At 34.4% G+C, this 26,834-nt stretch overlaps 1 protein-coding gene across 1 annotated transcript in view; it reads left to right on the forward strand.

The window, feature by feature from the left end:
• Positions 1–26,834, forward strand: part of EYS (eyes shut homolog) — a 704,807-nt gene that overhangs the window by 293,933 nt on the left and 384,040 nt on the right. The window contains exons 27-29 of the mRNA XM_058801756.1: positions 3,756–3,927; positions 4,458–4,536; positions 17,233–17,432. Coding sequence (XP_058657739.1) covers positions 3,756–3,927; positions 4,458–4,536; positions 17,233–17,432 — 451 coding nt within the window. The remainder of the gene's footprint in view (positions 1–3,755; positions 3,928–4,457; positions 4,537–17,232; positions 17,433–26,834) is intronic.

A 26,834-nucleotide genomic window follows, 5' to 3' on the forward strand; every position in this document is an offset into this window, starting at 1 on the left:
ATATTTCAATAACTATTTCTCATGCTGCATTTTGTTTTACTGTGGACTGAAAAATTCTTGACTGGTTTTAGCCAGGACAGGGTTAATTTTTGTAATAGCTAGAAAGGGGTATGACTAAGGCTGGGATGCTATTCTATACCACTTCAGGTCATTGTTGGGAGCAGGAAGAAAGGGAGTCTCCCCTCTGGGGAGAGGGGGTCCTTCCAGTCAAGAAAACCTGCTGGGGAAAACTGTCCAGTATTTATTTATTTTAATGGGCTTTCCATGCAAATTTTTTAAATTGATGTTGTTGTTATTGTTAATTTCCTTATCTCATAGTTCTTTCCAATAAATTTTTCTTGTCTCAACTCTTGATCTTTGCCTTTTGTGCCTCCAGTTGGAGGGGGTGAAGGGAAGAGGCAGCATGGTTCTAATGCCAGCACTGAATTGGGAAATATGGTTCCTAACCCACAACAACTGGGAACTAGTTAGAAAGAAAGAAACAAATTAATCAGATATAACTAGTAAGATAGAAACAAGCAATTCATCACTTAAGAACCTGTGGATGTTTCAGTCGTTCACAGCAATAAATATCTAAAGCAATGAATGCTGACAGATGGTTTCACTTTGCAGAACACAGCATGCTATATGTTAAAACATGTCCTATAAAGATGAGCTTCTTATTCCCAAAAAATATGTGCCATGATAGCATCTTTTTGGATTTATATGGGAGAGGTTGAATTTGACCAGATTTTTATTAAAGAGTGTAAAAAAAATTACAAGGGCATAATAAAATACATTCTAGTCACAAGTAATTTTTCATATACCATCATCACAAACTTGTTGCATTTTCATTTGCTTCCTTGTATCCACATCATACTTCCGATCCTATGCATTTTGTCATTGACTAGGTTACTGGATCAAGCTGTACAGGGGAAATTTCATTCTTGAATCAGAATAAATCAAGTTGGAAGGGTCCTTCTGAGGTCTCTAGTCCAATTGCTTGCTGAAATCAGTTTTAGCTATGGGGTCAGACCAGGATGCTCAAGTCTTTGTCCAGTTGGATCTGGAAAACCTCCAAGAACAGAACAGTTCTTATCTCTGACAGAATATTTAAACTCTAATGTGAATAATACATTGCTTTATAGTAAATGTGATTTCTTGTATTCCAAGAAGAGAAAGAGAAGTTGAATTTTTAGCTGAATAGCAAACTTTGTCTTTTATTGTCATTTGACTCTAAAAAATGCATAAAAATGCTTCTGTTTTAAATAAGACCATTATATACAACATAAACTATGCCTAATGGAGAAGAAAATGAAAACTACTACTACTACTACTACTAATGATAATAGTAATAATAATAATAGGTATATAATTTTAATATTAGTGTATCCTGGAGGCATTCATGTTATAGAGTGATTTGGAATTAAATATGAATAATTTTTTTACACAAAGCTATACTTACATTGCTTTAGAGTGGTGACAGAACATTTTTTTTCTTTATGCCTTTAACACATAGTACAACTCTTCAAATTTGCTTTATTTCAATTTTATTTTACATGTCATTTTATATCACAATGTTAAAATAATAAAAAATTACTATACTGGATAAAACATTTTTATCTGTAAGATATGTGAGTGTGTTTATACTAATATATGAAATACAGGAAATATATACATATTATATTCATAATATATATTAATACATGTTATATTCAGTGCAACATATCAATACAATTCTTTTCTCCAGATTGAACTGCATTTGTTCAAATGAGAAATGCATTGTTTCTTAGAAATTTGTCTTTCACTTACAAGTTTTCAGTTATCTTTCAGTTTTAAAAGTTTTCCTCAATTTTAACAAAGTCATTGATCACACTAAATCCTATATTCTTAGAGTCAAAATGAAGAAGTTGAATTGGTATTTGCAGCTTTCCTGGCTGTAGTGTGACAATGTGACATTGCCTCCTCTGGAAGTATTGACAACTATGTTAATTTTCTTATGATGTGTCCTCTATTGAGAAATTAATTAATAGATTTAATTGCATGGTTTCAGGTTTATCTTGTTCTATATCCCTTTTTGTAAGTTTATTCAACTGCCAACTAGATCTTAATTCTTAACTGCTATGTCTTTAGGTGTGGCTTGTATGAGTATCATATTCCTTCAAACAAAGAGAAGAAATCATGATCCAATCTAAAGTTCAAATATCTAAATAACTTTATAAGCTACATGTGATATTTTTATATTTTATCCTTCTGGTTCTTGTATTCACTTTTCAATTAAATGGGAAAATATACTTCTCAAGAGCCATGCATATGTATCCAAGGTCCCTAATTAATATTTAATGAAAAGAAAGGTTGTCAAAGTTTCAAACTGAGGAAATTAAAGTTTTTAATTGTTTTAATTATTTTGTTTCCTGTGGTCTAATCTTATCTTGTAAAGTTCTCTGTAGTGGATATCAAACCTTGTTGAAACAAAGAAAAAGATACTTCAAAATAGGTGGCAACCTTTCAAATTTACTGCAGTCCAATCAGCATCAATTGAATTTGACTTGATATATGTGAAAGAATTGCCTGAAATAAGTCTATTACTGACACAAAGGATAATATAAATAGAAAATCTAAATCTCTGGTATTAGTCACTAAGTTATAATAAATCTTACTTAAGATGAAATCAACAAAAACAAGCTCAGTGACCTTTTCAGCCTAGTTTTCCATGCACAACTCATAGAAAGTTTTCTTAACAGATTATTCATTACAGTCTGAATGAGACAATGCTAAAATGATGTTGAAAGGATGTTATGCCTTTCACAAGATTAATGTCAATGTGACAAAGTGACTACTTGTTCTTTGCCGTCAGTTACTATTTTTAAGTATTTTTTTATATTTGTAAGAAATTATTTAACAAATAATACATTTTCTTTCTGTAACTAGAATATGCTCTGCAATATACTTTTTAGTATTTCTGCTCATGTTTATTTGTTAATTTTCATTTTTTAGATTTATGCTACAGATTTTTTGTTAAGATACATAATTGGCTTCATTATTGGTTATTAAAATGATAAACCTATTGATTGCTCTTTTGATTCACACATTTCTATCCTAAAATCTCATAGAATGGTCACAAGTAGTTTTCAATAGTCTTTTAATATTTGATGTCAAAATTGAGTTGAACAAGGGAACTAGGTGCTGCTGAGCAATTCTGAAAGGAATCTCTCCTTTTCTCTCAGTTCTTTCTATTTTCAAAAAGATATAAAATTTTCAGTTACTGGCAAAAGACCAACTTTCTTTTTTTCTGTACCATGTGTAAATTAGTATAGCATGCTAATTTATTATTCTTTTCAATTTTTGAGTATATTCTCAGCAATCAATTGCTTTTTTACCATGCATTTGTTTTTCTTTTCCAGGTAGAAAACATTTAACTTTATTGCTGCATAAAATTCTATGTTCTTCCTTTTTGTCTTTTCAAACTATTCAATTCTCATCAATTGGTAACTTGAATTTTTAATCTTCTCATGTAGCACTCAAATATTGGATATCAATCAGATGTCATCAATTTATAGTTCTCATTTTTAATTATGTATGTCAATATAACAATCTTTTTGTTATTTACACTATAGGAAATTCCACATGGATATTTTTATTGATGAATATCGTGAACTATATGAACAATCTATGTAACTAAAAGCAATTATGTGGAAATATTGATATTAATAAATATAATGTTGGTTTGCGTTTAGAATTTAAAACTTAGTTGCATTTTCTGGATTTTTAAACAGGTGATAGGTGTGAAGTAAATATAGATGAATGTATGTCTTCTCCTTGCCTCAACAATGGAAGTTGCATTGATGGCATCAGTTCCTACAAGTGTCACTGTAAGAGAGGTTTCATCGGAACAAACTGCGAGATAAATGTTAATGAATGCTCGCCAAATCCTTGTCTTCATGGAAGGTGCCTATTCTTATTTAACAATTATTATCTCCATGATAATGTACCTAACTAACAATATTCAAGACTTAATGATATGGTATGTTTGATAAATATACTTTTAATTATGTTCTTCCATAAAGTAAGAGTACAAGCACACTTAAAGATGACAGATGTTGCCTGCTTAATCAAATTTAATATAGTGACATTATCTCAATTTCTCCTGCATTTTTGTTCATTACTATAACTAGTATTCAGTAAGTGGGGATTAATTAGTGTTTAATATACTTAAGAGAAAATCTTTAGCTGTTACATGCCAACAGTTGAAATGAGAAGATGTGTCCTAATGTGACAATCAAAATCCTTACAAAATGCCTAAGCACCCACAGTAGGCACATTTGAAATTCATTATAAAACTATTGAAAAGTACTATATACTATGTATTACAGTATGTTACATCAGACTACTACTTTGAAATGCATGGAATGATACTACTAGAGCTATATCTGGAACTAAATAAGTAAAGAGCTAAATAACACTCTTTTGTATTTCAGATGCATAGATCTCATTGATGGGTATCAATGCTCTTGTGAACCTGGATGGACCAGCTCAAGATGTGAGATAAATATTAATGTATGTTTTCAAAATGTTTTTTTAATTATAGGGGAAAGGGTAAAATGTTTTTGAAACTCATTTTTATTTAGTTAACCTCTGAAGTCAGTATATCGAAAATGTATGACAGAAATTCAGATGTTTAAAATCCATTCTGAAAAGTGCATTACTTTTTGCTTACATGACAGTGCATTACAAAAGACCATTAAAAAATCTCAAAAGAAGTTTAAAGGTGAAATGTGAATGATAAATCTGGAAAGCCACAGCAAACTAAGCCAACATTACCTGAATATCCTTTGTCCCTCAGTTTGGGATGAATAGTATAATTACCTAATTTGTGTGTTTGAGTCTCATTTGCTGTAGTTTAGCTGCATATTTGAATAGTAAACCTCAAGGTACAATGTTCTACGCTGAAAGTTGCCATGGCTTGTCTTTAAATTTCAAAAACCATGAAATAATAGAATTCTATGGTATAAAACTATGGAGTACTAAATACACTGCCCACTTAGTCCTCTGAAGGTCATTAATAGTTTTATTGTTCTCACGCGGAAGGCTGTGGTCAAGAAGGGATCCATATATATAAGTCTGTGCTGGGGAGATTCCCATGGTCAGCAAACCAGTTCATAGAAGGTGACTGCATCTGGCAGAACAAATGAACAGAGTTTACAATACTGACTACTCTTTGCAGAAAGTATTGAATTGATTTAGACTTTTTAAAGTTTTCTGCCAAATGGAGTTTAATATGATCTTGGGATATGATCCTTTTAAATGCATTTGATCTCATGAGAAAATCGGGCATGAGAAAGTTTGGCATGAACCTTCCTTCAGCCCATCTGGCTTTTAATATTGCTACTGAATTGTCAAAAAACATTCCAAAATGTTACAAAACTTTCTTTTTTACTTATGCATTAATGCAGGAACTTTTCATAATTTATATTTACAGCTTAAAGTACTAAATAACTAAAAATGTGTCATCTTACATAAAGGAAGTATGGTCCATAATTTTTCTGTTGAAAATCCAAGCCTCACATAAGGTGTAATTCCAGCTGGTATATTAGCTTCTAAACTCTTTTACAGAAAGAAAAAGCCAGAAAATAAGTAATCCAGCTCTATAGAATACTCATCATGATACAATAAGAAATGATATTGCAAATCTGTATGTTTATCAGCTGTTGCAAATTCTAATACAGAATACCCTTGGGTAATATTTTCTCCTGAACATCCATGATTTACACTTTTCTCCATTTCAAGAGAACAAGAGATTAAATGACCTGTAGACAACATCATAAAATTATATTCAAAAGATAATCATATTTCATAGTGAGATGTTTGAAAATGCATAGATAGAAACTCATAGAAAGAGACAATATACATATACCTTTGACAGATAGGTCTGTCAGAGTAACAACTTCATTTTCTGATAGTCTTTCAATTTGCATGCAGTATGATTCCCAGATTACTATGCTGCAAATGTCATATTTTAAAGGTTCTATCATTGCATTCCTGCTGCTCAGACATATATCATACCTATGCAAGTCTTACAGTGATCAGCTAGCCTTTCTGACTATGTAAGGGTATGCTTATCACAGTAATCGTAGTAGGGTTGTGCTCTGTATTTGTTTTTTTCTAGACTAGCTTCAGCCACTTCTTCATTTTAAAAAATAATCATTATTCAATCTGATAAATATATATTTTTTTTTTCTTTAGTAACTTCAAGGTACATTTCTTTGTATTAAGGGCTATGCAATTTCATTTTGTGCAGGAGCCAAGATTCTGTTTAGAAGGGGGTCTACAGGAGTGGCTTTTGTGAGAACAGACCAGGGACTGCACCATGGTGGAAACAATCCATTTGAGTCAGCTCCAGCCAACCAACTGCAGGGAAGAGTTGAGCCTCTCACTTAAGATGATGGCACCTTTGTAGAAACATATTTAAGAAAGAGCAGAAAACACTGTTCAGCAGACAAAGGAGGGAGGAGAGGAAGGATTGTGAGAAACAATCAGGCAGTGTCCAAGGTCATTAAAGAAGGAGAGGGCAGAGGAACTCAGAATGCTGCAGCAGAGATTGTCGGAGCTGTAGCTCCTGAGGAGAATCATGGTGGAGCAGGTATTTGCCAGTGGTTCATGGAGAGAACCATGGTATTTGCCATGGTTCATGGAGCAGGTATTTGCCAGTGGTTCATGGAGAGAACCATGGTATTTGCCATGGTTCATGGAGCAGGTATTTGCCAGTGGTTCATGGAGAGAACCATGGTATTTGCCATGGTTCATGGAGCAGGTATTTGCCAGTGGTTCATGGAGAGAACCATGCCAGAGCAGGCATCAGCACTGCAGCCCACATAAGACCCCATGCTGCTACTTGTGAATATGGCCTGAGATTGTTGCAGCCCACGGAGTGCCCCAACAGGAGCAGTCTCTAGGCAAGAACTGTGATGCACGGAGAGAAGTCCATGCAGGAGCAGTTTCATTCTGCAGCACATAAAGAGGACCCACACTGAAGCAGGGAAAAAGTGGGAGAAAGAAGGAGTAGTAAAGAGGAGCTGGTGTGAACTAAGATCCCTCTCCCCTTATCCCATCTAAACTTTTCAGGGTGAAATGAGGAAGTAGAACACCTTAAAATAGAGGAGTGAAGATGAGCCTGGGAAGAAGTGGAGTGTGGATTTATGTTTTCTTTCTGTTTCTCACTGGTCTATTTGTAGTTGAACGTAAATTATTATTTTACCAATGTCAAGTCTGATTTGTTACAGTAAATGGTAAGTGATCTCTCTGTCCTTACCAATCTAGGAGTTTTGTCATCTTCTTTTCTTTCCTTGTCATGTAGGAGGAGGGAGAGTGAGAGAATGGCTGAGTGGTTGTTAACAGGTCAGCAACTAAGATGATTCAAATAACCAGTTTAAAAATAATACTTATGTGTATATATGTATTTCCCTAGGCATACTTGGATCTTCTTTCTTTACTTTTTTATCCTGAATTTTTTTGTTTTTTACCCTGGATTTTTTCATCCTTGCCCATGTGGCTATAGAGTTTCAAGAAAATACACTTCAAAATTTTCTCTGATTGTCTAATACTTTTAGGTACAAAATAAGCACTATATATCTTTGTAGTTATAGCCTGTAACTTTTGCATATCAATTATGGAGTGTGTATATTGGAACTTCCTTATCTACTGCAGTTTTCATTTATGGAATTCACTCAAAAACAAGTAACAGTAAAAATATATGCACTATATGAATCAATTTCAATACACATAAATCCCTTTGACATTTGCATATTTTTGAAATTATGAAATGAATGTACATAATGGAAAATTGATCTTTCCTCTCTGATAAAGATAGAATAATAATATGTGCAGTAATAGCAATTATGGTTAGTAATAGACATCGCTTCTTACTTTTTTTTGGCTTTTTTTTTTCTTTGCTATGATGGACAAGACATGATTGACAGATGAGCTTCTTCCACGCTCAATTAAGATGGCTCATCCTGTCAAAAAATAAGCAAAAAGTGTTTTGAGTCTTTACAGAGGAGAATATTCAGTTTGTTGTTGTTTTGGCTTGTATCTGGTAGAAAGCTGGGATCAGACCGTGTCCTGGATTTGTTTTATTTTATCTGGTTTTACTGATCTTTTATCTCTATTTTCATAAAAGATAGAAACAAGTGTAAATCAGGAAAATCAGCTAATTTTCCATATTAAAAACACCACAGCTTATGCACATGCAGAGCCTACTTCAAGTAAATAAATATTTATTTATCAGGATCAGCCAGATTGCACAAGACATGGGTATGTCCAGCATTGGTGGATTTACAAAGACCCTCAGATAAGGTGGATGCTTTTCATGTATCTCTGAGACTTTTTCACACTCCTGGATATTTTTACCTATTGCTATCTAGTTTAAAAAGCATTTGGTAAAGTAAGTAATTTCTTGAAATAAGCTAAACTAAGATTAACTTCACAAAAAAAAAAAAAAAAAAAAAAAAAAGTGGTTTATGCACAAGATGCAGATAGGTAAATCTAAGAGCAGGAAGAAAGAGAGATACCCACTTTATTCTGTAAAACACAATATCTGTAATTACAGACCCACAGGACAATTTCAGTGTGTGTAATACTTCAGAGACATGTGGCCATGACATAGGAAGGTTATTTTAAGTCAGAGTGACTGAATTAGAGAGTCTTTTAAATAGAAAGTAATAGGGAAAATAGATCATATAGATTGGTGAAACAAAAAAATGGGTGACACCTACAAGAATGTTGAAGAGGAGTTTCACCCCCAAAGTGCTAAGCCCTCTGAGGGCATTCAACTCACAGGCATTTTTATAATCTATGACATGAGAAAATCCTATCAACTGATATCATAGTAGGATGTTGCATCACAGACACTCTAGCAACAGAGTTAATCCTAAACCCCAAGAATATTAAATTATTATATTCAGTTTCAGGAAAATAAACTTTGCAATAGTGAGGCCCCCAAGCATATTAACAGCTATTAAACAAATAATGTTAAAAGCCCAGATAAAATGCATGCTATAGCTGAAGAAGGCAAAGTGGTTCAAAGCCCCTGACTGACTTAAGAAGGAAACTTAAGACTGTCACAAGGAAAAAAATGGCATTTTAATAAATGGAGAGCTTGTCTATGTGGAAAAAATAGAAAAGTTTTCAAAACATATTAATTCAAATGTTGGCAGGAACTTCAAAAACCTAAAGCAAAAATTTGAACGTGTCTTTTAAAGAGCACTCTAACCTATAAAAATTTATTTACATCTATCAAAGTCTGGAAGCAGGGAAGAGGTGGGAATGCTTGATGGTGAAAGTGCAAAATGTGCACTCAAACAGGGTTTGAGAGAAGCCTAGTGAATTCTTTGTATTTGACAAAGGCCAGAAGGACCTCACAGAATGGAAAGAGGGAAAAGGTGGCAGATAAGCTTCAGTGTAAAGTAATACTCCAGCAAGAAATAGCCTCATACAACTGAATTCAACCATCAGTTACAATTCAGGAAAGAAGATTTGGAACAATTATTGACAGTTCTCTGAAGTCATTGTCTCAATCTACAGTCACAGCAAAGCATAGCAAAAAATCTTGCTGGGCATGATCAGGAAAAGTATGAGGAACAAGCCAGAGGACATGATTTCCCTGCTACATAAAACCAAGGTGGGCTCATACATTGGTTATTGTGCACAGTTTTGGACCTTGTATCTTAAGGAGAGTTAGAGAAGCTACAGAGAGTAACAAATATTATGTGAATTGCCTAGCCTACATATAAGGAGATATTTAAAGGCCTAAAAATGTTCCCTTTAAAGAGGGGAAATTGGAAGGAAATGTAATTAAGATTTAGAAAATTGTTGCAGAGGAAGACAAATGGAAAATCACTTCCCTAAATTCTGTAGTGAGGAACAGACACTCGGGGGGACATGATAAAAATAAACAGAGAAATACCTGGAAGAATGCAGACTACTTTCTTTCCGAGAAAGCAGAGAACACCTAGAACTTCCTTCCCCAATGGCTAGGGAGTCAGGTCATCTCTTAGTACGTTAAGAAAAATTAGGCATGTCACAGACACCATATTCATAAGTGAATGATCAATGAATCAGTCAGGGAAATACAGTTTATCGTGTCTGATTAGACATTTCTGCTTGCTAAAGGGAGGATGCATGGGACACAGATTTTGCTAAAGTGGCTTTCCCTCTATCACTACTATAGACAGAATATTGGGGCAGACAGGGCAGTGGTCTGATCCAGTATGACCCTGCTTTCTATTATTGTCTCAAAATTAGATTTATTTTTATTATTTTTTTTCTCTTCTCCTTGTGCTCCTAACAAAATAATTTCAAGGCAAAAAACCCCCATTCTTATAATTTTGAACTTCTTTTGAATTATTTTGGATAAAACCAAGTTTCTGAAAGGTGAACCCAAGTTTTCTCTGTTCAGTTCTCAGGATATTTTATATATATTCAATCAACCAAAAGTAAAAGTTAAAAAGTTTTGGGAAGAAAATTATTAAACAAAATGGATACATGATTATATTAACTGCAAAAAATAGTGTAATAATTTTACCTAATAGGAAAGTACACTTTATGAATAGTTTTGTTAAGCATCAAATAGAAATATATCTGGATCAGTCATCTAAAGGTCTCAATATAGATCTCATGCTTTTCTATGGCATCAGTACTATTGAGATTTTACCCACTGTAAAATTATTTTTTCAAAATCTGGATTCAGCATGCATTAAAACCATATGCATATTATATTCTGTATGTAAAAAACTTTGTTTTAAAAGATGAATTAGCTTCTAAAGCATTTATTTACAGCCTTTTTTACTCTCTCCATCTTTTATTTTTTTATTTCATTCTAAACCCTTAGCCACGTGGCTCTTGCTTATTAAAAAACCTTCAATTTTGACCTGAGAATAGTGTTGTCCTATCATTAAATGAATGGAAGCATGCCTCTTGAAAGCATCTTTCTTTTGTGGTGCAATATATATCTTTAAATTCCTTTCTTGTCCCTTTCTTTTCTCCCCTTACCTCCCCCTCTAATCACGGTAGTGGATTTGAATTAGTTCTCAAAAGAATTATTCCACTTTATAATTACCTTTTTGATACACAACAAAACTTCACTTAAATAAAAATAAGTCTACACTTCACAATTTTTTGCATTGAATATCTTTTATAGAAATAGATTTGAAAGATTAGTTAGAAATATTTTTTTATTTCTAATCAGCATTTCCAAGGCAATATAATGGAGTAATGGAAAATAGTCCTTTCTGCTGGAAAATTTTAAAAAAATCCTAGCTTCCAAAATGCACTACTAGATTTTTTTCTTTTAAGAAACAGTTTTGAACAGACATATTGTTTGCCAAAATGTGTTACCTTAGAACTTTTTCAAGCTATGGATTGTGAATTTGGAAATAATATAATGAAATATGTAGAAAGTTGGGCTTTCTTAGACAGGATAACCTCACTCCCAAAGACAGATGTCAGTGTGGACCCACAGATTTGGATATGGAAGTAGCATGCCTTGAGCAAAGTGCCTTTCTAGGTCACTTGTTAAGAGTCCAGATTTCAGAACAATTCTCTGCCAGAAGAACAAGTGAACTGTGCCATGCCAAGGTGGACTCTCTTAAGGGACAGTCATTTTCTTCCCAGTACAAACAAGATTTACTACACCATGACATTCAGAGAACAGGAAACACCGAGAAGAAATAATAAATTATTGCACTCTAATAAATGTAGTGGATTTTGTATGACATTGTTTGAACTAAGAATTGTTAATAAAATCCAGGCTTATAAGAGCTGCATTAGAAATCTTAATATTCTTTCCCTTTTTTTCCTTGATTTTAAAATTGCCATGCTATGCTAGAAAAATCAATAAGTACTTATACTTACTGGAAACATAGTTTAGTAAAAATAAATCCGGAAAATCACCATTCTGTGTTCCTGTTAGAAGTATGTATTTTCCATTCAATTACATCTCCATGGAAATTAATACTTGTATTTAACTTTTATTTGCCTGAAGCATATGTTTTAGAGATGCCTCAAGCCTTTATTTTAAAACATAATGAGGTGGAAGATCAACATTTAGCAGTTTTATAGCAACTTATTCTCAGTAGTCAAGTTGAACCTTTTCTCTTGCTGGATATATCTGGATTTGGGGAATTCTGGTGGTTATTTTTGTAGTAACTATCTCTGGGAGTTAAATACTCAATTTATAATAGTTCTTGTGAAAATAACTGTGCACTGCCATTATCTCTCTCTCAATTTTTTTGTTGATTATGTAAACCTGAGAACACTCATGGAGCCATCAAGAATTCTGGAACTTCTTACAGCAAAGAATTCACATTGATAATTGCTTTTAATAGCTAGAAACAGATCTATAATCCATAAATTTGTCTAATAATTTTTAACCCTTATATACTATGTTTTCAGCATTATCATGTGAAAAATATATATATGATGTAATAATTGTTTTGAAAAAAATTCTATCCTAAAAATTCTGTTAAGTGTTACTTAGATTTAACTTACTGTGAAGTATTTTAGCTAGTACTTAAGTCATGTTATAGTTTACATTTTTTGACATGCTTTGTAGTAAACAGATTCTAGAACTTGACACAATGTCTCAGTTTCCACTAACCATAAAAAGAGAAATAATCATCTGTCTTGGTAAGTCATAGTGTTAGTCACGGTTCCATCTCCGAACACTTAAGGATAGAATTAGGAATTTTTTCCAAAGTATTCCCATGAGAGTTCATGTTGATAGCTTGTCCATTACAATTTTTAAATCTTTTCCAAGTTCATTGCCTGTTAACAACATGTGAACTCAATGGATTCCATGTGAAGTCAAAATGGAGAAAGTCTGTGCTTCACAGAAAAAAACGACAAACTCAGAATAAGAAACTCCTACTGAAAGGTACCCCTCCTGCTTTACTCCTAGGAGGTCAGATGTAAGAAAATTCAAAAGATATTTGGATGAGAATAAAGTGTGTCAGACAAGTGAAGACTTGATAAAAACTCTATACAAATAATTACAATTGCATAATTTTTATGTTATTAAATAATTTCTTTTCTTTGCATTGAACCTTATGAAAGCCACCTATGTTTTGAAAGATGAGCTGGGAAGGGGAGCATTGGTATGCTGAAAAGTGTTAGTACTGGACATGCCTTATGCATGTGAGGAAGGTTTGGCAATAAGCAGAGCACCTCAGCTGAAGTCAATAAGGGTGGGGCATTTGGGGATATTTTGGTAACAGTGCAAGCAGCAAAACCCTTCAGAACAAGAAGATGAGAAGGTAGGCTTTCAGGAGCAGTTTCTGTCCTGGTTTCCTTGTCTGTATGTGGCTGTAGCCCTGGTTTGACTGAAGCTGCCCTTGAATAGAACAAACAAAACAGAAAGGGGAAAAGGGCAATGATGGCCACAGGAAAGCTAGGCATCACAGCAGCGTTTGGACAGGTTACTTGCTCTGACAGGACAAAAAAAAAAGTTTTACAGCCTACGAATACCCAGGTATGGTGAGTTCCCTTTGTCTGGCTGCCACTCATCCACACAGCCACTCCTGCACTCCTCCACCTAATTGAGAGAGAGAGAGGAAATAAGAAGATAAGCTTGCAGGTCAAGATTAGGACTGGGAGATCAGTCATGGTCACCAATTATTGTCACTCAGCCCAGGAAAGAATAATTTAAATTACTGCTAATGAAAAACTAAAAGACTTTCTTTCCAACCTGCCAGAAAACATGTTTCTGCAGAGTCTCCTCTCAAGGGGCTGCAGCTCCTGACAGGATTATGGTCCAGCATGGGTTCTCCCATGGCCTGAAACCTCCTTCAGGGCACATCTACCTGCTGGTCACACATGTGGCAGTGTGGATACCTGCTCCTATGTGATCCTTTGAGGGCTAGAAGGTGCCAGTCTGCTTCACAATGGTCTTCTTGAGGAACTTCCCAGGGATCCCTGGTGGACACTGCCTCCCTGTCCTTCTTCTCTGACCTTTCAATGTGCAAGGGGTTTTTCACACTTTTTCCCCACTCCTGTCTCTGATGCTTTTCCTGCACATTTTTGTACACTTCGTAATCACATTGCAGCTGTCCTGGCCTTGGGCTCAGCCACACCCCACACGTGGTGGGCGGTTGGAACTGGCTGGAACTGGCTGGAACTGGAACTGGCTGTGTCAGCCCCGGCCTCCTCTCACAGAGTGCCTCTGCCACCCTGCAGCCCCCCACCCACTGCAAGCAAAACCTTGCCAAATGAATCTATTTTAACAGCTCTTTTAACCTGAGTTATCTCAGTTTCTTGTGTCAAACGAAGCCGTGTGCCAGGCCTGCAGCAGGGTGTTCTGCCTGGGCCGGAGCACAGTGGGGCGGTGAGGCCGGGTGGTGTATGAGACTGAAAGTCCCGTACAATGAGACTTTGAGTACTCTCAGAGGAAACGTAAAATGAAAGTAGGGCTTGAAAAAAAAGAAGAAATCTGAGAGAATAGTCATTAAAAGGAGTACTGGACGTATGTAGAAAGTCCTGAGGAAGGAAACAAGTTGGGGGCCAAAGCTGTTGCTGTTATTGCCCCATGACCTCTCAGTGTTATGACTGCTCAGTGGGCTCTGGAAGTCGCAGCATGTTCTCTCCTTTTTAAATGGAATAATTCTGCTGAGAAATCCAACTCAAAGCTGAAAGTAATTTTGTGCCTTCTGGGAGGAGTTTCATTTTGCTATTATTTTCTTTGTGGTGGCTTATTTTTGGTTGGCTGGTTTTTTGGGTTTTGGGTGCTTTTTTGTGTGTTTGTGGCTTTGGTTCTTTTTTTTTTAAACATTTATTGCTAGCAAATTGTTGGTAGAAGTTGCACAAATTCTTAAGAGGTTTACTGTCAGATCAAGATTTTGTCTCCGGAGCTTAAAAATTATGCATTTTTAAATTCCCATTCAAATTAAAGTTACAAATTTAGGAAAGATTGAAAAGACCTCATGAAAATAAGAAGTTACAAATTAAATAGAAATAAGTCGGTAATTGTGACACTCCTATATATCAACAAATTTGTGTTTTGGAAAAGCTAAAATGACCCATCTTTGTGAATGTTATTTTTGTAGTTTTCATTTTTCTTAGTTATTCAGAGGCAATTTTCTGATCACTTCTAAGCAAGGAAAGATTAAAATTATATATCATTAGGTTGGGAACTGGGCAGCTGAGGTGACCAAGAAAGTATTTTTCTCCTACTGTACTGAAGAAGAGAGGCAATGTTTCTAGGACTGTGAGTCCCAATTGATGCTCCAATCTGGCAGCTGTCTGGTTAGGGATCATAGTTAAGATTCAATCTCCTATTATGTAAAGGAAGACAAAATGAAATAACATTGGTGTTTCAATGAAGTTGTCTTCAGATAATCAGGTTAGCTGGGAATGTTCTGCAGAGCCAGCTATTATGCTGTCATGCTGTACAATCAGTCTCTGGTGGGATCTAAGTAAGGCAAAACTTGGTAACAATTGTCTTGCAACTTCAATTTGTCATCTCATGTTCTTGTTCTTTAGACTAAAAAGCATTTGGTGGTAGTGTGGTAGCTCATCAACTTTATTCCAAAGTTATTTGTGGCATTTTTAGCATAGTTCTGCCTTCATGCTGACACAATTTCCTTGCATAAGTTAAGAGCAGGGCAGACTAGCATGTCTCTGGTAATCATGTACTCTGGTTTTTTGCAAGTCTAATGACAAACTTTTAACTGCAGCACATCAGAATGTACTGGAAAGTGATAGGTGTGATTTCTTTCCTACAAACTTTCTGACGCTTATCTTACTGTAAAATCTTAAAACAATACATTTCACAGGAGAAAATAAGAGTTTTGTGTTGTTCAAAACTTGGTACAACTGTGATAGTGTAATGAACCAAAGCTGTGAACTTTGGGCTGAGGTTTGAATTTATCCTTAGTTACTTTGATGATTTCAGTATTTTTTGGAATTTAACTTTTGAATCATAATTAAGTAAAAATTTTATCCATTAATTAATGTAGATTTAATTTATTCTTCTAATGAGAATAAATAAATTTTGGGTCTGGAGTGTGGAATACAAGTGAATACAAATTAAGAAGATTGGACAAGCTAACGGAATAGAAAAAAAATCAGAGAGTTGGAAGTAAAAATTGAGATTTTTTTTTAAACAAAAAACAACACTACTGTCTGCCAAAAAAAAAAAAAAAAAATAATTAATATAGCAAAAGATTACTTCTAGAACCTAGACACAAATTTGGGCAGTCTGAAGGGCTATCTCCATCTTCCTGTGGGATATATAATTCAATTAGCTTATGTAATGCTCACTAATAAATCATCCTATATACATCCAGCTGGAGAGCTTATAGGTAAATAAGTTGTTTTCTCACAATTCCCCATGGACATCTGCATTTACATTCTGTCAAAGCTACTGTATTACCTGCAGGAAATGTGAGTGCCCTTGGATATCCTTAAAGAATTAAACCTTCTAAAGTTACAGGAGTGTGAAAATAAATTTAAAATACTGGATTTAGCCAGGCTATTTGGGTTGCAGCTGCAAAATACAACTCCTTTGGGATATAGGTAAAAACTAGGTTTCTGTGATCAAGTACAAACACATATTTCTTGCACTGTCTGTTGCACTAACTAAACTCTCCTGTAATTCTGGAGAAATATTAACTTGCTGCTAATTTGTGTGGTTTAAATTTGATGATTTTTACATTAACCTTATCAGAGGAAATTGTTATTATGTGAACACATAAACATGTTTCTATTTGCAATATTAGGCATTAATTGATAATGAGAAAACATTTATCAGGAAATACTGATAAAAGGCTTGTGTGCATTCATTTATGTAAGTAATTCTTTACTCTGTCCATAATTGCCTTACTAATGTGTTTCTTTTACAGCAGTAGGCCCTAATGTAAAAAATTAGAAGGAATAATTGTAAGACTGTGGCTCAAAAACATGCTTGAAAAATTTAATCATGATTGGGATTGGATACTTTTGGTTGTAAGACTGCTTATATAAAGCTATATTTGCATCTCTGCAAGATTAATGAGTAGGAACAAGTATAGTGAGTGTGAGCTGTAATCAAAGCATCTCTATATAGCAAAAAATTGTATCAAATTAGAGACTTCTGTTTATCAGACAATAAAAAAGTCCAATACTTTTTCTAATCTCCAGATTCAGTCTCTTGCACTTGTTGAGCTGAATGAGTAACTAATGTGTTTTAAAGGTGTGTAATCACTGTATTATTATTTCTCTTCTCAGGAATGTGAATCTGCTCCCTGCATTAATGGAGGTTCTTGTCAAGATGCCACCAATGCATTTGTTTGTGTTTGCCCAAGTGGCTACACTGGCAGGTTTTGTGAAGTGGATGTTGATGTTTGCAGAGAGTCCACACTGAGCTCAGTTCTTTGCTACAATGGAGGTGTATGTGTTGATGGACCTGGAAGAAGCTTTCATTGCAGGTTAGTATGAATGCTGTCATATAATTGCTTAAATTAATACACATTGACTTGTTAATATTTCAGGGCAGTACTGATACCATGTGCTCTATATGAACTCAAAGGGATTTAGTGTTCAATCTAGTGGTCAAAAATATTGTTATCTTAAACTATTCATTGCTTAACATCAGACTCTTATTTCTGAAAAGTTATCTTCTAGTGCTTTTCAGAATCATGTGTGGAAATGTCTAACATAAAGTGACCCTAAAATATTTAAAATTATTATATTATTGTTATGTATGTACTCATGTGTGATGGTGGTCACAAGGGTTTTCAGGTGAAGAGAAACAAGAATGTTGATTCCATAATCAGAAGGCTTGTTTTATTATTTTATGATATATATATAACATTATAACTATACTAAAAACAGATAGAAGGAAAAGTTCTCAGAAGGCTGGCTAAGCTAAGAATAGAAAAGAATGAATAACAAAGGTCTGTGTCCCGGCAGAGAGTGAGACCCAGCTCTGCTGTGAGTGGTCAGTAAATCCAAACATCCACAGGACACCAATCACGGATCCACCTGTTGCATTCCACAGCAGCAGATAACCATTGTTTACATTTGTTGCTGAAACTTCTCAGCTTCAGCAGGAAAAAATCCTAAGAAAGGATTTTAATAAAAAGATGTCTGTGACACTCGTATGTTTGAAACTCAAAGGGAAAATGAACTTGGAATCAAATTTAGATGAAAGGTAATTTACATGCTATGTGTGCACAGACACATATCCAAAACAACGTCCTAAGATCCATCATCATTATTCTCCAGCTGTTAGACTTCTGCCTAAAAGCATGTAGTTTTATACCTTATATACTTGTAATATAGTTTTAAAATTAGGCTACTTTATAAACTGTTTATATTACTATGTCAAATCTTTAGATCTAAGTCCCTTTTCAATTGCTACATTTGTAGAAATATTAAATACTAAGAACTTATTTTATAAACATTCTTAAGAGAGAAACTAGATATCTACTGCTATAAATTTAAATATTCTAGATCCCTCCGAGTACCTTACTCGAGTGAATCAACTGCAGCACTCACCTTGGTTTCATAGGCAAACAGGCTGACCATGCCCTTAATCCCCCAATCTATGTCATTGATGAAGATATTAAATAGTGTTTATATCCTGACAACTCAAAAAATATTATTACTTAGCTTAGACCTTTCAATACGTCCTAAAGTAATTCACACTCTCTTGATTCTGCAATGGGCTACTACCTGCACAAAGACTTCTCTTGGGACTCCGATGCCTCGTAACCTGTTTTGCTCATTATTGTTTGATGGCCATTTTGAAAATTCAATCCTGTGCATTCTCTTGTTTCTTCTTTTCTAGCTCATTTTCACTCTAGGCTCCTTTTTTCAAGCTTAAGTACTGCAGCACCCTTTCATCTTTCATAGACGAATCCTCTGAATTAAATTATTTATATTTCTTACCTCTTCTACATGAGATTTTACACCAAACATTGTAAGAATATTTACCTTGTACTTGCTTCTGAGCCCAGCATTAACCATCAGGAGGACTTCATGGAACCAGATTCAGGGAACTTGAAAGGAATTATAATCATAATTTTTAGTGCTGCCAATATTACAAAGGTTTCATGAATGTTATAATAGTACAGTAAGGTAGGTTGATGTAAGATATGGTTGTGATCCCACAACAAGAAGCGACATATTTGATATAAGTCTCCTCTGAGGGGGTCCAGGGAAAGGACTTTTTTCAGCTGATTTCCTTTCCTATATTGATATGCTTTAGAAAACAGATATTATTCCCTTTCTTCATTAGGTGCTACAATTCCAAATACTGTCTACAAATAGAAGTAAGAAACACAAAAAGATCATAAAGCCAGGTTTGCTACTGAATGTTACAGTATGTGCTCTGAATGTTACAGTATGAACCCTACTCCTTTTGTATCCTTCCATTCACGTGTTCTAAGCAGTCTGAACAATGCTCATGTACAAACTGGAGGATAGGAGTTATATGGAGGATAGAAAAATGAAATTGAGGGGGAAAAAAAGGATGGGATAAATATCTCCTACTCTAGCAAAACAACACAAAAATTCAAATAAATAATGAGTCTTAATGCCTGTTACACACTGTGGAATGGGCAGCAAAAGGACTTTAATCCAGTATTGCTTAGTCTTCTTGTTTTGGGAATATGTCTTGGGATGTTTCAATTTTGTAGCTAGTAGATCAAAAAACAGGAGGTAGAGAAAATGGTCCAGTAATGGGCAAGTGTCAGGCTGCCTTAACTGTAAGCACCACTGCCAGCTTCATCTAGGATGTATGTGATATTTTACTCAGTAGTGCCATGAACACTTCAACTTTCTTTGAATTATGCGTGAATCAATTACATGAGCAACCCTACAGGCTTCACATGAAATTAATATGAAAAATACCCTTTGAGATAGTTCTTGAGTTGTGTGTTATCTGAAATATCTTTCTGTCTTCAAACCCCTGGTATAAACATAAAACAACTCATTGGAAAGGAGAGGGATGCTGGGAGTTGTAATTCAGTTCTATCCTGGGCAGATTGCCACTGAATCAGTGCTTCAGGAAACAGATTACCATCTGAAAGGATGCCCACCTACCTTCCTTTGTATTTCAGTCTTCTCAATTAGAAGTGCTGGCTGCCACAACAATAAACGCTATATCAATCAGCAAATTAATAATAAAGATAGCATTGGGCTCAGGGGGCCTTTCAGAAGACAATTCAATCCAATATTCATATGATTGATATAATGAATACATAATAGGGATTCCAAAGCCTTTCCATGGAATGTTCCAAGTATTCTGGGAAAGAGAAATTGTTTACATAAAATACTCTGAAATTTCTCATTGTATTTAATCCACAGGTAGCTCATCTCCACTTTTGCATCTTTTGGTCCCAGACCATTCCATTTGTTTAACTTGGGATTTCAAAATGTAAGCATAATAATGAGAAAAAATATTCTTCCTTCCCCTCTAATTCTTGCATTGGCCTTTTTCAAATGTTCATTTCAAGTTCTTCCTGGCGATTAGGTTCAGAAGTCAAATTGTCTTGGAAGGATTATGTGTGTAGTGCTTTCAGCCTGATCAGGTGAAAATACTGTCAACAGTCCTATGACAGGTCTTGCCCTAGGTTATGTTCTTGAATATTATAGCTTCATTGTACTTTTCCAGCATTTTATAGAACACATGTGGTTTTTAAATGTGGGTTTTTTTAAGGGAAAATGAGGAACTTTTGATGTCATTCTTTCTTTTTCAATCATTTTTTCATAATTAATTATGATTGTTATAATTTAATGTATTTATTGTTTGTGGGTCTGAGAGATGTGTAGTACCACAAGTAAGTTTGACCCTATCTTTTGATTCACAAAGTAGGACTGGTGCTTTTTAAATCCATTTTTTTTATTATATTTGACAACAATTTTTTTTCAGAACTGAAGCTTTTTTGATAGCATCTTTACAAGATTATTTTATACTCAAGACAGGTTAGCATGAATATTTGATCAACAGAACTAATGATCAAAAAAATGCCAAGATTTTTCTTCCTTCAGATCATGAGATCTTAAAAAAAAGTCTAAAATAAGAATGTTTTTCTACATTTCTTCCAAATAAAGTGCAATTGTTTTTAAATGTTCATTAAGATATCCACCTCTCTATTCTTTTATTCTACTGATAAGGAAGCAGAGTTTAGATTTTAGAGCATCTTATTTCAAGTACCTATCTGTTCTAATTTTCTTGATCTGTTTGAGCAAGGAGCATCAGTCCTCATAATTAGCTAGGACTTCTACAGGGATCTAGGAAAGCGATTAAAACAATTCAAGCATGGAGAGGCTGTATGAGCAAAAAACTAGAGTCTGGAAGACATATTATTCTGTGGCTGTGGTATGCAGACAGCATAGAAGATAAGAAATGGTAATGTAGAACAGTTTGTCTTAGAGCTTGTAGAAGATATACAATATACTACTAGTGTGAAGCAAACAATTGTGGGGCAACCCTAGAAGTGTAGTCTTGTAGGGCAACCTAGGCAACTGTATCAAAAAATTTTTTTTCAGAATCAAACTCGTTAAGGATTTGTTAAGTAGGATTTTGATAATTTTTGAGCAGAAATGTGATTTATCAGTACTGTACATTTAGTCTTTTACCTCAAAGGAAATAGAGCTATTCTTGGATTTGTTTATGTCAATTGTACGTCCAGGCAGTGTACAAAAGTTCTCCTGTATTTCAAAAGGCTTAACATGGGGAACATGTACACAGCTGTGTGCCCCTAACAACTCAAAAAAGTGACTTAATAGTAAAGTATTTGCTTTGTACACCTTACTCAGGTCTTGTATGCTGGGTAAGAGAAAAAACATTCTTCTGATGGAAGATCGCTAATTGAAAAGCTTCATTTCATTTAGATGGTGGAAGACAGCTTGCAAGGCCTGACCAAAGTGGAAGAATACATATTACACAGCACTATGCTGTGGGCACTCATCCCCATACAGGCTACCAATTGTTGGTGTTGGTGCTTGGCACCAATCTGCTTGTCACCGTCCGTTTACCATCTTACAACACTGACTCCTTTTCTCTTCCTTCTGCACAGCCAGCTGACTCCTTCCTGTCCTTTGCACAACCACCTAACCCTTACTCCTCACAGCCCAGCCAAAAATCTCCAGCTCTTGATCAGCTAGCCTGCTCTTTTATAACACCCATCCTTAATGGACATAGCTGTGACCTATTAAGGGTAGGCCTGTCCCTACTCTTTGATAATTAGTACAGTTGCAACTCTCCAGGGGTAAGATTGCTTTCAGCACTATCTCGATTCTCCTGCAATCCATCCTCCCACACTATGCCTCTAAGTTCCTCAGCATGCTGAAATAAATGTAAGAAGCAAGATATTTTTTAATATGGAAGAAGCAACTTCGCTGGACCATTAGAATCTCTTAAAATTGGCAAGTCGTAAAACAATAGGTTCTCACATTTGTATGAGCTGTGAATATATATGCAGTACACTCTGTTTCATCTATAACAGATGCCTCTCCATTTATATGTAGATAACAAGATGGATTTAGCTGATTTCATAATTGACTGCCTCGTTCTTTAAACTTAGTGAAGCATGAATATTTTAGTTTTTGCATTGTGTGTATGTATTAGGTTACATGAAAATCAAATAAAGTGTGTATGGATTCAGTCGAAGAACCATACAGCCCTGTATGCTATTTCCAGCAGTGTCCATAAGGGGATCTCCAGGAAAAAAATGAAATGTGCACATGTTATTTGTCCTCCAGTACTTTCTTATGTTCTTTCAAAGGGGGGTTTTCCTGAGCCTGTTTTGATTTGTTCAGTAAAAGTCAGTGAGTGTCTACTTGCACCATTTTCCCTTGAACATATATAAACGTTTCCTCTGAGGAGGGGGCTTTGACTAGGCAATCTCCACAAATCTCTGCCCATATCAGCTCTTCTATGCCAATATAGTAAAGCAAACAGACCCACAGGTCTCATCTGTTGCATGGAAAAATATCTCCCTTTTTTAAAATGATAACCACTGCTGCTGCCAGCTTTATCCCATATCTAGTGTGGAAAAGGGGAATGAAAAGCAGATTCCAAGCTAAACTTTCCTTGGTTTTTTGGGCCACTGACACATTGCTCTATGCTTCTTCCTTTATAGGGTAAAGGTTTCTTGTGTTCTCAGTCCCTCCTCCTACAGAAGCCATCACAAACTTTTAGCCATCCTTGTTGCCCTTTTCCAACGCTCTTTAATTACTATTGTTCCTTTACTAACACAACAGGACAAGAAGTACACACATTATCCAGGCTGAGGGCCACCTGTGATTTATACAATGGCATGGTTTTTTCTCCTTCTCTATTCCTCCCATAACAACTGCAACTAACTTTTCACTGGTGCTGTGAGGAAAGGGAATATAGGTGTTTCAGTATTACTAGCTGGCTGATCACTAAAATCTAGTTTTCATAGAGAATAATTAGGCAAATTTAGCATGCTATGCATGTCTATACTATTGTATGTATCATTATTTTACATATGTGTATATGTGTATATATATATACAAAATGCATATAAATATGTGTATACATTAGTTTTCAGTATATCACACTTTTATTTAATCAAAATCTCATTCTTACCATCAGATAAATGAGGATGGGAAATTATTTTAATCATAATTAATAGTTGTTTATCCATTTTATAATGACAAAGGCTGGTGTCTTCATGTGAAAAATACTAGCCCTAACACCATCAAATGAAATAGTATAATAAAAATGCACATTGTGTCCTGTATTTTTCTTACTTACATGACAAGAATATAAGGGAAAAAAGAACAAATCCATCATAGTCTTTATTTGATAGCTGCTAATATAAAAAATTACTTTAATAAACTGCATTTAATAACTATTAACATGCTCCTACACTTTGAACCATAAACAGAACTGTAATCTAAAGAAGGTTAACATGTAATTAAAAAAGCAAATAGTTCTCTACGTAATTTTTTTTTTTAATTTCTTTAGAAATATCTTTGAGAAGAATATTGAATTTATATGTTGCTCTTTTTGTATGATGATTTCAGGAAGGGTAAAGGAATCTAAGAAGGCGACAGGTCTATTCTAGAGGGCTTGTGCCTGTATTAGCAAATTAACCAGAAGGTCAAGATCACAGGATTTGGAATAAGCATGTAAACCTAACAGATAATGTATTGGAAGGTGCTTAATGTGTACAATATACCTGATGGAATACCTGTCTCCCAGAGCTTCTGGGCAAAGGTAGATGAATATTTTCATTCTGTCACTCAAGTGGATGATATGTTTTGATATTCAAACATATCAAACAATTTTAAATACCCACTGTGATATTAAATAAGGAAAGGGAAATTATAAAATTGAAAATGACTAGAAGTTGTAAAAATGGAGCATGAAGAAAGGCAAGGCATTAAGACACATATGTCAAACATGACTATATGTATTTATTTTAATAAATGCATGCTCTTTTTTCATCTTTTACCAGTGATATTTACAATGGGAGCAGCTAATCTAGTTAAAATTACCCACTCTCCTTATCACTTTACTGCTCTAAAATTCAACAGTAAAGTGCAATCTGCTAGAGAATTAGCACTGTCTACAAAAATGCAGACAGCAGTGTCTGGAAATGAGGCACTAAAATCTAGTAGGAATAAGAACACACCCAAAAGCAAAACACTAATCTAATACAAATCACCCATCTGTCCAGTCCCAGAATAAAACCGTTTTAAATCTTACATCTGAATAGTTATTGCCGATTGTTATGTTCTATTTTTTAAGCAAACCTTTTAAAAATTCATTGCCTTAAAAGACACAGGATGCCTCTACCCCATGTATGTATTGGTTTGGGGTTTTGGCTTTGTTTTTATAGCTAAGTTGTTTTGTGATTTTATGATATGGAAGCCAAATAAAAATAGTTAGTGGGAATCACATTCACATCCTCATTATATAAGGGACTGAGCAGGTGGGAATGTACCTGTAACAGAACATTTCATTTTTTTCTAGTTATACACAGAGAATATTTAATTCAAACTTACCTAAAACATGAATGCCTAAGTAAAATCAAAGACCTAGAAAAAGATTTAAAATTTCACAGTGCTTTACAATATATTATGCTGCTTATTAATTCAGCATACCATGTGAAAGACTAAAGCATGTTACACAAGTGGTTCAAAGACATGTCACTATTGATATTTTTGCTGTTAATCTTTAAAACTTTGTGATATTTGTGGCATTCTTTTTTTCTTTCTAAAATGTATATTCTAAGCACACGTACAAAAATGACAAATATACTGCTAAGAGTTAACTGACTGAGCATTTTATGGTGACTGTTTAAAAAAGCAGCAATAAACCTATCAGAATTTACATCTCTTAAAAATAAGATTACTGTACTTGGTTACATTATATTAACAAGTCATATAATATGACAGTTGACAATGTTTAATATGTTATTGCTTAAAATCCCTTATTTACTGTATTGCAGAGTTCAAAGCTACTGGCATTTTAGAAATATAAGAAATTTACTACCTTGAGTAAATTGTATCTTGAGTGACAGCCCTCCATTTGAAAAAGAAAAAGGGCTGTGCTTCATGTGAGGTCTGCTAACTCAGACTACAAGACAACAGTTTACTGTAGAATCCTTGAGGGTATTTTTTAATAATTAGATAGATATGGTCACTTTTTACAACAAAAATTGTTACAAAAAATATTAAAAACAATGAAAAATATTACTCCTTATTTTAAGACCAAGATAGAAGTATTACCATTTCAACTAGTCTGTATAAAAAAGGCTTCTTCTACACTTGTCCATTGACCTTGGTAGCACAAAAACTTTTAAAGCCTGTCTATTTCAGGTCATTGCTTAAAACAACAGAATTTCTGCAGATTTTATTTAATGGATTGAAGATTGATTCTGATTTTGCTTTTTAAAGTGCATTCATTGAAAAAGTTGCAGGGTAGTTTATGCCTATTTAGATTTACTGTAGCCTGCATTTAAAAAGGTGAGAAAATGAAGTAAGTTTGAAAAAATTTAGAGCATATTTTAATTTTTTTCCCTTAAAGAGCAAACTCCCCTTGTCTTTCAGATGTATAGACTGATGCTTTTAAGAGATGGGCAAAGGCATAGACAAGGGAAAAATAAAGGAAAAAAAGAGGGTATTAGCAAGGTAAATTGGTCATTTTAAAGCCCATAATAATAATAAAAATGCTTTTTTCATCCAAGTTCATAATTTAAACTGGAAATTTCAGAATTTGTCTCCAGGGGAGCCATACAAATTTTTACAAGCACATGTATATGCCAGTATGCATGAATATTTGTAGTTACTACCTTAGAATTTTATTCTATATTTGTGAATAAATATAAATAAGTGCATCTAACTGAGTAACAATACTGGAAGGATACTTTTTACCATAAAAGCCTTTAGTAATTGCAAATACTGTTTATATTTACTGAAATTTACGTACATATATATATATATATATATATATATGAGGCATTGTGTTCTATGCCTGAATTCGATACACAATGTAATTGTATTAGAATTTCTCTTAAGTATCATAAACTGTGTATACTAATGTAACTGGAATTACATATTCTTTCTTTTTATGGATCTACCTGAAATGCTTTGCTGCTTCCTGAAGATTTCACACTGAAAAATCTCAATTTCATTTCTGTAGGACGCAGCTAAAAATCAGTGTTCACCCTGTTTCTATTAATCTGCACTGGTGAATTAGGTGCTTTTCCTGGGAGCTCAACCCAGGGGAATAATCATTTCTCTTCAGAAAACAATGTAGTACACAGTAATAGGTAGTACCAGCTACAGATTTATTTTTTTCTCTGTGTACACCTGAGTTACTTCATGCTGGAGTAACCATAACT

Source organism: Ammospiza caudacuta, chromosome 3 (assembly GCF_027887145.1).
Source record: "Ammospiza caudacuta isolate bAmmCau1 chromosome 3, bAmmCau1.pri, whole genome shotgun sequence".
Classification (NCBI taxonomy): domain Eukaryota; kingdom Metazoa; phylum Chordata; class Aves; order Passeriformes; family Passerellidae; genus Ammospiza; species Ammospiza caudacuta.